General features: G+C 42.2%; 1 protein-coding gene across 1 annotated transcript; it reads right to left on the reverse strand.

The window, feature by feature from the left end:
• Nucleotides 1–156: 156 nt before the first annotated feature.
• On the reverse strand, nucleotides 157–10,645 carry LOC139457872 (uncharacterized). The gene is made up of 5 exons (XM_071239221.1): nucleotides 10,512–10,645; nucleotides 3,460–3,537; nucleotides 1,517–1,585; nucleotides 903–1,076; nucleotides 157–433 (listed from the first exon to the last, which is right to left on the reverse strand). The coding sequence occupies exons 1-5, from the start codon at nucleotides 10,599–10,601 to the stop codon at nucleotides 299–301; spliced, it is 546 nt and encodes a 181-aa protein (XP_071095322.1). The 5' UTR covers nucleotides 10,602–10,645; the 3' UTR covers nucleotides 157–298.
• Nucleotides 10,646–15,672: the final 5,027 nt, after the last annotated feature.

The raw sequence follows: 15,672 nt of genomic DNA on the forward strand, positions 1-15,672 counted from the left end.
TAAGACAATACCCAAAGAGGAACGTTACACACGTTGCCCCCGAGCAGATCGCCATGAACAAAAGAACTGTTACATACTTCAAACAGCGACTTAGTGAAACTAAGTATTTTATTAAAAAGTACTTTCATATAAAATATCAAACTGTACAAGGTAAAAAGCGGATTGATATACATTTTAAATGAATTGATGTGTTTAGTTGTAAGGGTATGCCTTACACAAAGCAAATTAAAAACAGGGAGTCTTGGGGGCATTTAAAAAAACAGCATGCTTCGTCCGCTATCCTACGAATGCTCGTAATCTACTTTCGGAGGAGAGCTGTTACGGCAGCAATGAAAGCCAGCATGTAGTTGGGGCTGGAGACGGAGGCAGGGGAGGATGTTACAGCTCGGACCTCCATTCCGTCCATCAGGAAGTAGTGAGTCGCCTTGATGCCCTGGAACGTAAAACATCATTGTCAACGATAGTATATTGTGTATTACACTTTACACAAATAATCTCACCCTTAAAAAAACACTTCCAGTTTGTTGGTGATAATTTATGGAGTGTTAGTGCTATCCTTTTACAGTTGCTTTCTTGCACGTCTTAACGAAATAGACCCGTGAAGATTCCGGGGTAGAATAGGTCTTCAGCAACCAATTCTTGCCGTAAAAGGCAACTATGCTTGTCGTAAGAGGCGACTAACGGAATCGGGTGGTCAGACTCGCTGACTTGATTGATGCATGTCATCGATCCTAATTGCGTGGATCGATGTTCGTGGTGGCAATCACTGGATTGTCTGGTCCAGACTCGATTATTTACAGACCGCCGTCATTTGGCTGGAATATTGCCGAGCACGTCGTAAAACAACAAACTAACAAACAATACGGCGGTGTTAGAGATCATAGAAGGAAAACAGGACTTACCCCGCCGTTACAGTTGGAGATGGCAAAGTAAAATTCTTCGCCGCTGTAGTCAGTAAGATCGAAGCGACCGTTGCATTTAATCATACGGCCATAAATGTCGTCGCCGTTGTGTTGACAGCTCGGCTCGGTTGAGTGGAGGGTGCGGTGCCAGTGGAAGTTACCGGCGGCGCAGCTCTGCGGGAAAACCAGAGAAAAACAGCATAAGAGAAGATGCGGCAATTAGGGACCGGTCAATTATTATGGGGGGAGGGGTCAGAGTGAATCAGGGGAGGGTCACCAATCTCTTTGACAGTCTCTGCGGAAGGGTCTTAAAACATATTACACTGACCCAGAATCCGCCCCCACCCCGGGATAATGATGCCAGCCCATAAGCTTCGCCTATGCAGGTCATAACTCATATGTCACCTGGCCATTGATACTGCATTGCATCGAAAGCTACTTGAAACAAGATTTCGCTTCTGAAACGAAAACCGGTAACGGTTTCATGGAGACCGCCATCATGCATCACTGCGGGCACTCCTCCTTCAATTAAGATATCACGCCATGATGTAGGTGAAATACGGCGTTAAACCTAGGCACTCGACCAGCTCACTCACTATAACAATCAAACTTACTTTATTGGAATTCATTGTCATGCTCATTTCCTTCATGGGGAATGCCATCAGATTCACTGGTCCGTACATCTGAAACGTCACAATAGTGTACATCGTTATGTGGAAGTGTAACGTATTGATAAAATGTTGTAATTGTATTACATTCTGCTGAGATGCTGTATGTACATACTACTGTATTTAGATGTTTTTCGGAGTCAAGTGTAATTAATCTAGAATCTTCTGGAACAGCTAGACTGGTCCAGCACTGCATAGAACCTTCTGGAAGATGTATTGACTGTAAGGGGACAAGGGCGCCTCTATCATCTCATATTACATCAAGACCAGCGGTGTGAGGATCATATATCACCCAGGATGTCCATGCTAGGCCTATTTTGGAAGCTTCACCACTGTAGCTGCTGGGTTTGTTTGTTTGTTTGTTTGTTTGTTTAACGCCACACTCAGCAATATTCCAGCTAGATGGCGGCGGTTTGTGAATAATCGAGTCTGGACCAGACAATCCAGTGATTAATACCATGAGCATCGATCCAAGCAATTGGGATCAATGACATGCATCAACCAAGTCTGCAAGACTGACCACCCGATCCCATTAAACGACAAACATGGGTTGCTGAAGGCCAATTCTAACCCGGAATCAGTACCCATTTTAAGCAGGAACGACATGTGACCACATGACCGTCACGTGATGTAAACATCCTAGCGTACAAAGGACAGTAATACATGGCTTGTCAGTTAAGAAATGGGAAGTAATCTTATGTGAAAAAAGCGGCCGTTCGCATAAGTGCTGTGACTCATCTTACGTTTACGATAGAGTTTTCGGTTATCTACGTTAATCAGTAGACCGGGTGCGGAACATGGGCAATTTATATCTGTTTACATCAACATGTTGGAACTGCATTTTCTAAGCGTTGTTGTATACGAGTACTCTTAGAATATATATTGTATCAAAAAAGCTGAGTTTATAAACACAGTTGAAACGCTAACTCGCAAAATATGTGCATCAGACATCGTGTTTAGGGCTGGGGCACTCTCCTACCCAGAGTTCATTGCGGTCGGCAGCCAGCATAGTACCTCTGCCACAGGCCAGCGCCATGTGACGATTCGTCACATCTTTCACAGTCAATTCAAGATATTGCATATGCTTTTCATCTGTTTCATGTTTGACAAGTCTACACATTTGGATAAACACGTGCCAAAGAATGGTTACGGTTCATTAAGAAAGTATCATAAAACGTGAAAATCGACTTCCATTTGCGTAGTTATCCTTTGTTTACATTGGTTGTCCGGCTCTACGTGCCGTCATCGAAGCCCAACGTAGAGCTGGCTATACGGTCACTTTGATACAGACAGATATATTGTCATGCACTTCACTGTCGCAGTTGTAGTAGCATATCTATATAATTACGCAAAACACTATGTTAAGCGCACCGAAAGGCTTGCATTAGGCCAGTCTGTTCTGTTTTCAGAATAAGCGCGCTTGTTTACAAACATGAGAAAAGTCCAGTCACGTCAAATGCAAATTGGCCTGTGGCAGTTTTGGTTTGGTTTGGTTTGTTGTTTTACGCCGCACTCAGCAATATTCCAGCTATATGACGGCGGTCTGTAAATAATCAAGTCTGGACCAGACAATCCAGGGATTTACATCATGAACATTGATCCACGCAATTGGGATCGATGACATATGTATCAACCAAGTCAACGAGCCTGACCACCCGATCCCGTTAGTCGCCTTTTACGACAAGCATAGTCGCCTTTTACGGCAAGCATGGGTTGCTGAAGACCTATTCCACCCCAGATCTTCACGGGCCTGTGGCAGTGGTGTTATGCTAAGTCAACAGAGCGCCGGAGTGTGCTTGCTTTTGGGGGCACAAGTTGCCCCATTTCCTACACTCACAGCCGAGTACACTGCAGTCGTCGGTTGTCAGAAAGACAGCATGCAAACTTACCTCGGGGAAGGAGATTTCGTAGGTGAATGTATGTGTTCCGTACAAGCCATAGTATGGTGTCGACATGACGAAGATTTTCTGAAAAGAAAAATATACTTTAGCCAGTCGGGAGCGAGTGAAATATGAGACAGATTGTTTGATAGGCATTACTTAGAAGTTGACGGAAGACAAGATAGACACCAAAAAAAATTTTTTTTTTAATTTATTTTTTTTATGGATAACAACTTCTTTAATACTGTGAAAAGCGACGTTTCGGTATAGATCCTTATACCGTTGTCAAGTTGTTACTGTTAATCCTCTACTGTTAATCCCCCCACCTAATATATATATTCTGCACTATGTCCCCCATTCAGTCTTGCTTGACAACGGTATAAGGATCTATACCGAAACGTCGCTTTTCACAGTATTAAAGAAGTTGTTATCCATAAAAATTGTGTCTATCTTGAAATATGAGACAGTTTGTGGAACAGCACTTTTGGGACAGGAGCCTAAGAATTGCGGACTTGCTGTTCTCATTAAATCAGATTTTTGGTCCTCGCGTCCGCTTCACAAAAATCTGAGGACAACAACGTATCACAGACCACGTCAGAACGACCGTACGCGATCCCATGACATCACTAGCAGACATTCGACATTAGCCAATCGGAAAGCAGCTTTCTCGACCTTTATGTCTGGTTTCAAACTGGCAATTTCCATTCATGTCTACGGTATGAAAACTATTTTTGACGAAGTTCCGCTCTAAAATATGAAAAATGACTGTTAAGTGTACTGGTAGCGAGTGCTAGGGTATGATTTTAATGAGATTGCGGGCGGACAACGGAGAGGAAGGTCGGTAACTTCTTGTATCCCATTTTACATGATTGATAAGAAACGTCCCACAATTAGTCATAGACCGGTTGTGCAATACCCAACCGCCCGAAAGTCACCACTGATCGGGCCGTTGGTCCATTGATCCCAGAAATGAGTGAGTGAGTTGAGTTTAACGCCGCTTTTAACAGTATTCCAGTTGTATCGCCGCGTGTCAGCTTAATGTGGGAGGAAAGCCCGAAGTGATGCAGGTCTCAGACGTGTACCACTTCGGTGAAACCCACGAGCACGGGTATGATGCTGACAAACCTAGAAACATAATCGGGGCGAACCGGGATTCGAACCCGCAATTATAGTTTCCAACTCTGCACAGCGAATCGCGGCGCCTAAGACGACTGGGCCACCCGTGCCCCCGATCCCAGAAGTACAGCGTAACGACCCAATGCGTCAGGAACACAAGATGCAGATCAACAACCAGATAACCAAAAAATAATACAAACTATGAGCCTAAATAAAAAAATGGAAAACACCATGGAGCGATGTAATTTTTGTGTCAAACGCCTTCAGTCTGACGCATAATTTATTTTTAAGCATTCTGGGGACAATTTATATATATTATGTTTTCTATTAAAAAACCACCACCTATGCCCCGGTCTGTCCCTTAACCACCCCACCAGGGTATGTATTACCCATAATTTATAGCCGATTTAATCGGGGGAGACTGAAATCGGGTGTTCAGGTTCAATGACTCGGTTGATTGCATGTCATAGTATCCCAATTGAGAGAGTGAGCGAGTTATTCATCGCATCGGCATTATTTCAACCATATAGCGACGAGACCAAACTGATGTTTTCACAAGTGAGTCATAAATGCAAGCTTATATTTAAAGATTTTCTCAAACATATTTGGCCATAACAATACCATTCTCACACTTTGAAACACGGGCTATAGGCCACCAGTCACCAAAGCTAGGCCACCTCGCTTGGGATCATGGGAACTTACTGTGCTTCTTGCGCGATATCCCAGCAGGATTGACGTCATCACTCTCGCGAATATTCAAATATACTCAGCAATGAGTTGGCTTAAAAAACTGGTTGATTATAGTTAATTCGATCATGATAGGAATTACGTGTCACACAGGCCACAATATTTTCACGCTATGTTAACCTACTAGACAGTGTATAACCTCCTAGACAGAGTATAACCTCCTAGACAGAGGACGCGTGAAGATTCCGGAGTAGAATATGTCTTCAGCAACCAATGCTTGTCGTAAAAGGCGACAAACGGGATCGGGTGGTCAGGCTCGCTGACTTGGTTGATGCATGTCATCGATCCCAATTACGTTATTGGGGTTCGATGACATACAACCCACAAAGTCACCGAGCTAAACCAGCCGATCAGATGCTACGAACCACTTTTCTAACACTCGCTTAATTCTCGATTTTTAAAAGAAATAGAATTATTTGATAAATTTTGAAATGTTTTAAAATAGTGTGATGTTATTAACAACTGAGACTATTGAAGGCTGTGCCACTGAAGGCGTTAAAGTAGTGTAAAATTATTGTCCCCATGACAGTGGCACGTGAGTCCATCTATATTGAAGTGAATAATATCAACTAGTGTTTTATTGTATTGATTGTGCTTCTATTTTGTAATATTCGTTAGCATTACACACAACCACTGGTGACCAAAGTAAAGGCATAAATCTTCCCGAGAATCACCCAGGAAGCAAAAGTACTGTTGGTCCCCATGATTCCCAGTGAGGTGGTCCAGCTTTGGTTCCTAGTAGTCTATAGCCTCGTTTTAATTTATAGGAACTAATCTTCTGAAAAATTCTTTATTATTGCTTAGGTTTGTTTTATATCTAAACTGTGATATTTACTTTACTGTTTTACTTCTATTCGTCGACAGGTCTTTAATTATATACACAAAGAAAAATGTTAAGAAAAGCCTTATATATTTTATTATTGCTTGGTCCCAATATTTGTCATGGTTCGGAAATAGGAGTGTGCTTAACTTCTTTCTTTGAGTATAGTAACTCCCTTGTTTTCATCACGATATGGCTGCAATATTGCCGATGCGATGTCAAATTTTAACTCACTCACTTTTCTAACCAAGAATATCCTCACGGTGACAAGCACAGGAAACACACGAGCACATGGCCAGGGTGCTTGCAAAGGGTCGTCATCATCAAGGGGCATGTGGTACTGAGCGTTTCAGCAGCTCAGATTTCGTTTCAGTAGATGTAGTAATTTTATAAATGTAGTACAGTAAGTTGTGTTTAACGCCGCTTTTAACAGTATTCCTGTCATATCACGGCGTGTCAGTTTAAATTGGGAGGAGAGCCCGAAGTGATGCAGGTCTCAGATGTTTACCACTTCGGTGAAACCCACGAACACGGGTATGGTGCTGAAAAACCTAGAAACATAATCGGGGCGAACCGCGTTTCGAACCCACAATCATAGGTTTCTGGCGTGCCCAAGGGACGCAACTCTGCACAGCGAATTCTGCGCCTTAGACGACTGGGCCCCCGTGTCCCCAAATGTAGTACAGATGTAGTGATGGTGCTGTACTGTGGTGGTGACAGAACAGCGAATGAATGTTGCTTTAAGTCGCAGGGCGCCCTGTAAATAATCTTGAGCTTGGCACAGTGGTTGCAAGCATGATCAGCGTTGCACGTCCTCATTGTCAATAACGACAAGAACCGAAGATCTACTCTGACCCGTAATCCAAACAGGGTTAGTAGTTGAAATAAAAGTAGAAGTTATTGACGAGGTTTATGATTTTTACCCATGAATGTTGCCTTTTTATGTCAAATTCAAATATCTGCGTCCGCTTCACGGAAATGGGTCAACTTTTTACCGCAGCAAAATGCTGTATGGGGAAATAGGTCGCATAGAGCTAGACTTTCATCTTGTCCATGCGGTCCAGTGAACAGAGCGTCTGCCCGGTAGGGTGGGGGTCCGTCCCCGCCCGGGGCATACAAACAGACGTTACAAATTAGAAGATGGTACATGTTGATACCCTGCCTCACTGTCGGAAAAGGGGATATAAAAACAATGTCTGGTTGGCTCGGAGTCAGTATTGTGTCTCAGTGGGCTATCCATGTTAAACTGTGGCATAGTATATGCCAAGGTATGGATAGCACTATAAAAGCGACATTAGTCCGGCCTAGTATAAGCGGGTACACATACACGTCGCTATATAAGTGCAATAATCTTGTACGTGACATTAATTCCGATTTCACCTCACCTAACCTATTGCTCAAGTGGCGTCCATCCCCAAGTCAATCCCTACTCCAAGACAGGTAACCAGAACGAATTTGTATTTGAGACGAGCCAAGATCAAGACGTAACTGTCAGATGATGTAATAATCCTTCAGGGAATCAGACATGACTTGGAACAGTATTCTTGTTTTAACTCTTGAACACTAATAAGAAGAGAGGATCAAAGAGCGGCTCTCTCTCTCTCTCTCTCTCTCTCTCTCTCTCTCTCAGGAGCTCATCAGCGCTGAGAAGGTTTGTTTGTTGTTCAACGCCGCACTCGACAATATTCCAGCTATATGACGGCGGTCTGTAAATAATAGAGTCTATACAGGACAATCTAGTGATTGACTTCATTACACCGATCGCAATTGGGATACGATAACGTCTCTATATATTATAAAACTTGGTTCTCCGACTGTGGATGTGCAGTATATCAAATGTGGATCAACATGTTACGACATGTTTTGTAGACGAGCATTTTAGAGTGAGTGAATGTGTGAATGCTCCATTTAGCACAACCCCATCCACACCACGGCGGTTGGTGATTTAGAAATGTTCCGTCAGGCTTCACTGCAGACACTGTCACTGACCCCGTACGTGTACTACTGTATATCAGCTCGCCTCAGGCTCACAAACACTCCCTGCTTGAAAAGAATATGTCCGCGAGTGTATCTCGTCATGCTCAAGTGAGCATTGTCTTCAAGGTCAAGGCGTGTTGTCGCACTCGAGAACCCACTCCTGCTGTAACCTCCGATGACAAACAACCCTACGGCCCCGATACCTAACTGTGTGTGTATTCGTTCAACAATGCTTACAATGCAAACCCGAATAACACTTTTTTTTGAATGGATTGGTTTGGTTGGTTGGTTCTTTAACGCCGCACTCAGCATATATTCAAGCTATATGACGGCGGTCTGTAAATAATCGAATCTGGACCAGACAATCCAGTGATTGACATCTTGGGAATCGATCCAATCAATTGGCAAAGATGACATGCATCAACCAAGTCAGCGAGCCTGACCACCCGATCCCGTTAGTCGCCTTTTACGACAGTCACCTTTTACGGCAAGCATGGGTTGCTGAAGACCTATTCTACCCCGGATCTTGTTGAGCCTGATCAAAGTGTTTCCAGTGTCTAACCTAACCATACGTACTTGAAACTAACAGTGCAACGCATTTCATCCCGCACCTTTAAGCATTTTCAAATCTTACGGGGCTTGTTGCAAAAAATATGTATGCTGACCAGTTGTGTCTACGTCATGTGCTGCGTGCAAGGAGTGTTGTTATTCTGAGTCATATTACAACGAGACGGATCCGAAGGTGCGTTATTTTAGGTTAAGGAAGATGCTAATATACTTTCTTGTTGTAGCCTGTAATCCATGTACAAGTAAGGTAGTGTTTAGCAAACTCCAAACTCAAGGGTCCAATTCTTAAGCTGTCGGCGCTACAATACCCGGATCAGAGCTCTTATGACACGCATCTTGCTATAGCGGTGAACGAGGTACACATAGAAGTCGTAAACGTAACCGTACATGTGTAAGAACACGAACACACTGGAGTTTATAAAGTATCGTTTTCTAGAGGCCTCAGATAGATGTTGATGAAAGCGTCGGGTTGGATTTAAATGTGTGCGTTTGCTGGTTAATGTCGCACTCAGCAATATTCCAGCTATATAACTGCGGTCTGTAAACAATCGATCCTAGGCCAGACAATCCAGTGACTGATATCATGAGCATCGATCAACGCACTCCACGCCATCGTTCAACGTCAGCGAGCGGATTTAAATGTCCTCCCAAGATATACAGCTTTCAGTACATTCCGATTTCGTTTGTGCTAATAAACAGTTTACACTTACATGTTTGGATCTGTGCATCAGTTTGTTGTATAACGCCGCACTCAGCAATATTCCAGCTATATGTCGGCGGTCTGTAAATAATTTAGTCTGGGCCAGACAAGCCAGTGATTTATATCATGAGCATTGATCCACGCAATCGGGATCGATGACATGCATCAACCAAGTCAACGAGCTTGACCACCCGATCCCTTTAGTCGCCTCTTCGTCTGTGCAACTGAGATACGATGTGTATCAACCAAGTCAGTGTGACTGACAACCCGATCCCGTTAGTCGTCCCTTATGACGAGCATTGGTTGTTGAAGACCTATTTTAACGGATCTTCACGGGTCCTTTGTATACAGTAGGATGAGACATGCCACGTACATTTCCTCCTCCCCGAGCTTACATTATCCGTCAAGACCGAGAGGGAGGCCGTTTATATCCTACTTATATGAACCGTCTAAATGCAAGAAATACCAGGAAAAATAAGAAAACATCGACATGCATTATAGTGAAACAATAGTGTATCGCGGTATAATAGGAATTCGCTCAAAGCGTGCGAGAGAAAAAACAGCCTGGACTAGATGGATTCATGACATGATTATCCGAACAAATTCTCATCACCTGCCCCAGAAGTTCCCTGGGAAAACAATGGGTTACGAAACACGGGGTTGCAGGTTCGATTCACAAAAAATCATGGAATTTTCATGTTTAAAACAAACTTCTGACATTTAACCAATCATCAAAACACAATTGTGTTTACATCAAGTTAATAAAACGTTGAATTTCACGGAATGCCCGCTTACTCGCCGCTTACCCTGACATACTTAAGCAGGAATGACCGCTTATCCGGGCATTCTTGGGGAATAACTCCTTTACGGGTTTATCCGAGAAAACCCGAACCTGTACTGATAACAGAGTGACATCGTTAGAGGTTTTATAAATCCTATCCTTACTTGGAACTTCAACTTCTAAATGCCTCTCACCATTTGTTGTGAAGCAAAGTAAGCCAGATAATTATAATATTTGTTCGAGCACCGTCTCCTCAACTTGTTAAGTCGCGAAAAGAACTCCGGTAACATTAAACGGCGAATCGGGTAACAAATCAAGTAAAACACGTTTATGGCCGAAACACAAGAGCTCACCTTATCCGTGTCGATACGACCACTCATGTCGAAACCGTGGACGCATGTGGACACACAGATGACCAGTACGAAGTTCAGGAATGTCGCCATCGTTCTGGATTCGGGTAAACAGCAACTGTACGAGCCGATGTGAAGTGAAGTGTACTGCGAGTGACACAGGTCGCCTGTGGCTTTTATAGATACACGTTTCAATTGTGTTGCGTCACGCACCAATGACTTAAGGTCACAGACCTGTTTTCCGCTTCTTGTGTGTTGACACGAAGGAGGGTTAACGCGAGGTAGCGCTTGTCACGTGAGATGTAGGTATTCATAAAGTACAATGGCGGCGTGACATCGTGCGCTGCTAAATACCTAATAAGCTAATTAATTCTTTTGCAAATTCGACTGCCCCACCACCCACCACCCAAAAAAACAAAACAACAACAACAAAACAACAACAACAAACAAGCAAACAAAAACACAAAAAACAAACACGCCTTGAAGCAACAATACATTTTTCCCGTTCGCTCAAACAAAACGCTTCGCCTAAAGCCAAAACACATTTGAACAAAAGTGTGCTTCAGGCTGGTCAATCACAATAGATACATTGTTGCAAGATGTTCTTTATTTAATGTTCACTTTTAATTAAATGAGTGAGTGAGTATGGTTTTACGCCGCTTTTAGCAATATTCCAGCAATATCACGGCGGGGGACACCAGAAATGGGCTTCACACATTGTACCCATGTCGGGAATCGAACCCGGGTCTTCGGCGTGACGAGCGAACGCTTTAACCACTAGGCTACATATCTGGTTTTGCAGCTGCAGTTGAAAAGAATATTACATCTCCACCCAGAGCACACCCCTCCCATCCGCCACCCACACGACCCCAACAAAATAAAAGAACAAATGAACAATAATCATCATAAGATGACAAATCCCCCCCCCCAAAAAAAAAATAAATAAATAAATAAAATATAAAAAAATAATAAAAAAATAATAATAATAAAAAAATAATTAAAAAATAAATAAAAATGAAAATTCGAAAGAACAATTCATCTGACTGTTACTATAACTCTATCTTGATGAGAGAATTTCGAACTAATCTGTCTGTAGTTACTTTGTATTAAGCTATTAGTGAGTGAGTGAGTATGGTTTTACGCCGCTTTTAGCAATATTCCAGCAATATCACGGCGGGGGACACCAGAAATGGGCTTCACATATTGTACCCATGTCGGGAATCGAACCCGGGTCTTCGGCGTGACGAGCGAACGCTTTAACCACTAGGCTACCCGACCGCCCCATAAGCTATTAAAACAATACCATGGAATTGTAGTTCGGAACATTGTATTTCTGTCAGATACATACTACTATGACCAGAGTCAAAATCAAGCTTGTTGCCATGGTTTGTTTGTTTAACGCCGCACTCAGCAATATTCCAGCTATATGACGGTGGTCTGTAAATAATCGAGTCTGGACCAGACAATCCAGTCATTGACATCATGGCCATCGATCCACGTAATTGGGATCGATGACATACATCAACCGAGCCTGACCATCCGATCCCGTTAGTCACCTCTTACGACAAGCATTGGTTGCTGGGTGAGTGAGTTAAAATGTAACGTCGTAAAGGCATTATTTCAGCCATATGGCGACCATTGGTTGCTGAAGACCTAATCTGACCCCGATTTGCATCGGTCTGGCATGATCCCCATTTGATAGTGATCAGATTCAAGACAATTAGCTTATGATAACAGAAAGGGTGGGTTGCTGAAGACCTATTCTACCCCGAATCTTCACGGGCTGTTTCAAGAAAGAGTACCTATTAGTTTTGGAGACATGGTCCGGACAAACACACCACTATGACAAGAGTCTAAGGCAAACGTGTTGTCATGAAAACGGAAAAAATATAAATTCTCAACACCCCCAAGTAGCAAATGGCACCATTTCTCAACCGTATCCTTGTGTGTGCAAAGTGTCATGAAAGAATAGATCATGATTTAAGAGAAGCGGTCCGGACAAACATACCACTATGAATAGAGTCAGTGTCAAATTTGTTGCCATGGAAACATATTTTATATATATATAAATCCAAAAGAACAAAAGGCACCATGTTTGGATGAAAAATGTGAAATAGGTATCTAGTTCTGCTCTGGAAACGAGACCTAACTCTATTTCAGATAAGTCTAACTAGTTTCCATGGAAATAGGGAAAAATCATAATTTGTCACAGTCCGAAAGAACAAAAGGAACCACTTCGGCCCCTGGGTAATTCATGTACCAGGTTGGGATGAAAAGGCTTTCACAGTTTCAAGCTGTGCTCCGGAAACGAACCCTAACCTCCAATTTTTTTCCATCGAAGTCGAGAAAAATAAAAATGCCAAAAATCCGCAAATAGCAAAAAGGTACCACTTCAGGATCTGTTTTATATATCTGCCAATTTTTGTTGAAATATATTTCACGGATTTTGACTTTGACGAGCGGACGGACAGACAGGTCGTCGCTCATACACCACCGAATTAACATTATTTATAGAAAAACAGACATCGGATGGTTGATCGCTGAGATGCGTGTGTATTATTATACACAAATGTTAGGGTGTTAGTTTGTTGTTAAACGTCACAATCAGTAAAATTCCAACTGTAAACTGTCCAATCTGGACCAGAAAATCCGGTGATTGATATTATGCGCACCTATTCATACCGTCAGAGCACAATGACACAATTTATCATATTATTATTTTACGCCGCACTCAGTAATATCCCGGGTATGTGACGGTCTGTAAAAATAGAATAAAGTCTGGACCAGACAATCCTGTGATTGATATCATCAGCATCGACCTACGCAATTAGTTTGTTGGTTTGTTGTTTTACGCCGCACTCAGCAATCTTCCAGCTATATGAGGGTGAACATGGCAGACAAATAGAGCACCACTCGCAGTGTACCTTAAATACGTCGTTTGGGTTGTTGTCTGTTATCGGCTGTGCTCCGTCTCTACGCCTTGTACATAATCGCAGAGCCTATGCAGCCTGTAACCATATACATTGACGTGTAATTCCATCGCTTCAGTTTAGAAATACTACATAAAAGACATCAACATATATTCATATACAACTAAATTTTGTAAAGTACGAATGAACTGTTCAACATTCTTTCAAGATTGGCCAATGAGAAACCACTGGAGTCCATATCTAAAAATAGACGCTCTCATGCATATTCATGACTTCGGGCTCGCGCGTGGAGATGGTCATGAATATGCATGAGGGCGTCTATTTTTAGATACGGACTCCTGTGGAGAGAAACAAACATCACTCGCAACATATCCGGGCTCCTTTCTCAACCAGGATCAGCGCTCCGTTAGTCCAAGCGTTTTATACATATTGTTCGGCTATGCACAACAATGTTCTTCTTATTGTAGCCTAACTGTTTTTAGTTTTGATTTATTTTATCGCAGAATAGTATCCCCAATCTCAATGTTAATGTCATCTCACCATGTCTACAGATTTACTGTCGCCCACGTGTCGCCGTCCACACGCGGCAATTACTAATTTAGCTAATTTTGCCCGTCCGATCTCATAAATCGCCAAGGAATTTGTAGCCGTACACAAACATATTTTATATGTATTAACATACTGGAAAACGTGTTTCAACTTGAATCTAGTCCCGTATAAAGACAATATATTGATTCAGTGTAAATCATGTCAAATGTGAAGGACGAGTTAGGCATATTTCATTCAAAATATGTTTGTACATTCTGCAATGTCGATAACTCGTTGAGTGTTTGTTGCGTCCCATTCGATACAGTCAATGTCCCAATTTTACTTTCTCATTAAGATCCGGGGTAGAATAGGTCTTCAGCAACCCATGCTTGCTGTAAAAGGCGTCTATGCTTGTCGTAAGAGGCAACTAACGGGATCGGGTGGTCAGGCTCGCTGACTTGGTTGATGCATGTCATCCATCCAAATTGCGTGGATCGATGCTCATGATATCAATCACTTGATTGTATGGTCCAGACTCGATTATTTACAGACCGCCGTCATATAGCTGGAATATTGTTGAGTGCGGCGTAAAACAACAAACCAACCAACCATAACTACTACTAACTAATGGTGTTACACATGACCTTGAGAATACCATAACGTTATACTTCAACTGTACATCACTTACTACTACTACTAACTAATGGTGTTACACCTGACCTTGAAATATGATAACGGTATACTTTGTGTTGTAACTGTACATCACTACTACTACTACTACTACTACTACTACTACGACTACTACTATTAATACTACCAGCTTATGATGTTGCACATGACCTAGCTTGAGATACAGTAACGTCATACTTTGTGTTGTAACTGTACATCATAACTACTACTACTACTACTACTACTACGACTACTACTATTAATACTACCACCTTATGATGTTGCACATGACCTAGCTTGAGATACAGTAACGTCATACTTTGTGTCGTAACTGTACATCACTACTGCTACTACTACGACTACGACTACTACTATTAATACTACCAGATTATGATGTTGCACATGACCTAGCTTGAGATACAGTAAGGTCATACTTTGTGTTGTAACTGTACATCATAACTACTACTACAACTACTACTACTACGACTACTATTAATACTACCAGCTTATGATGTTGCACATGACCTAGTTTGAGATGCAGTAACGTCGTACTTTGTGTCGTAACTGTACATCACTACTGCTACTACTACGACTACGACTACTATTAATACTACCAGCTTATGATGTTGCACATGACCTAGTTTGAGATGCAGTGACGTCATACTTTGTGTCGTAACTGTACATCACTACTACTACTACTACTACTACTATTACGACTACTACTATTAATACTACCACCTTATGGTGTTGCACATGACCTAGCTTGAGATACAGTAACGTCATACTTTGAGTTGTAACTGTACATCATAACTACTACTACGACTACTACTACTACTACTTCTAACTTATGATGTTGCACATGACCTAGTTTGAGATACAGTAACGTCATACTTTGTGTTGTAACTGTACATCATAACTACTACTACTACGACTACTACTATTAATACTACCAGCTTATGATGTTGCACATGACCTAGCTTGAGATACAGTAACGTCATACTTTGTGTGGTAACTGTACATCATAACTACTACTACGA

The sequence above is a fragment of the Haliotis cracherodii genome, unplaced genomic scaffold (assembly GCF_022045235.1).
Source record: "Haliotis cracherodii isolate W230 unplaced genomic scaffold, xgHalCrac1.p SCAF_12, whole genome shotgun sequence".
Lineage (NCBI taxonomy): Eukaryota > Metazoa > Mollusca > Gastropoda > Lepetellida > Haliotidae > Haliotis > Haliotis cracherodii.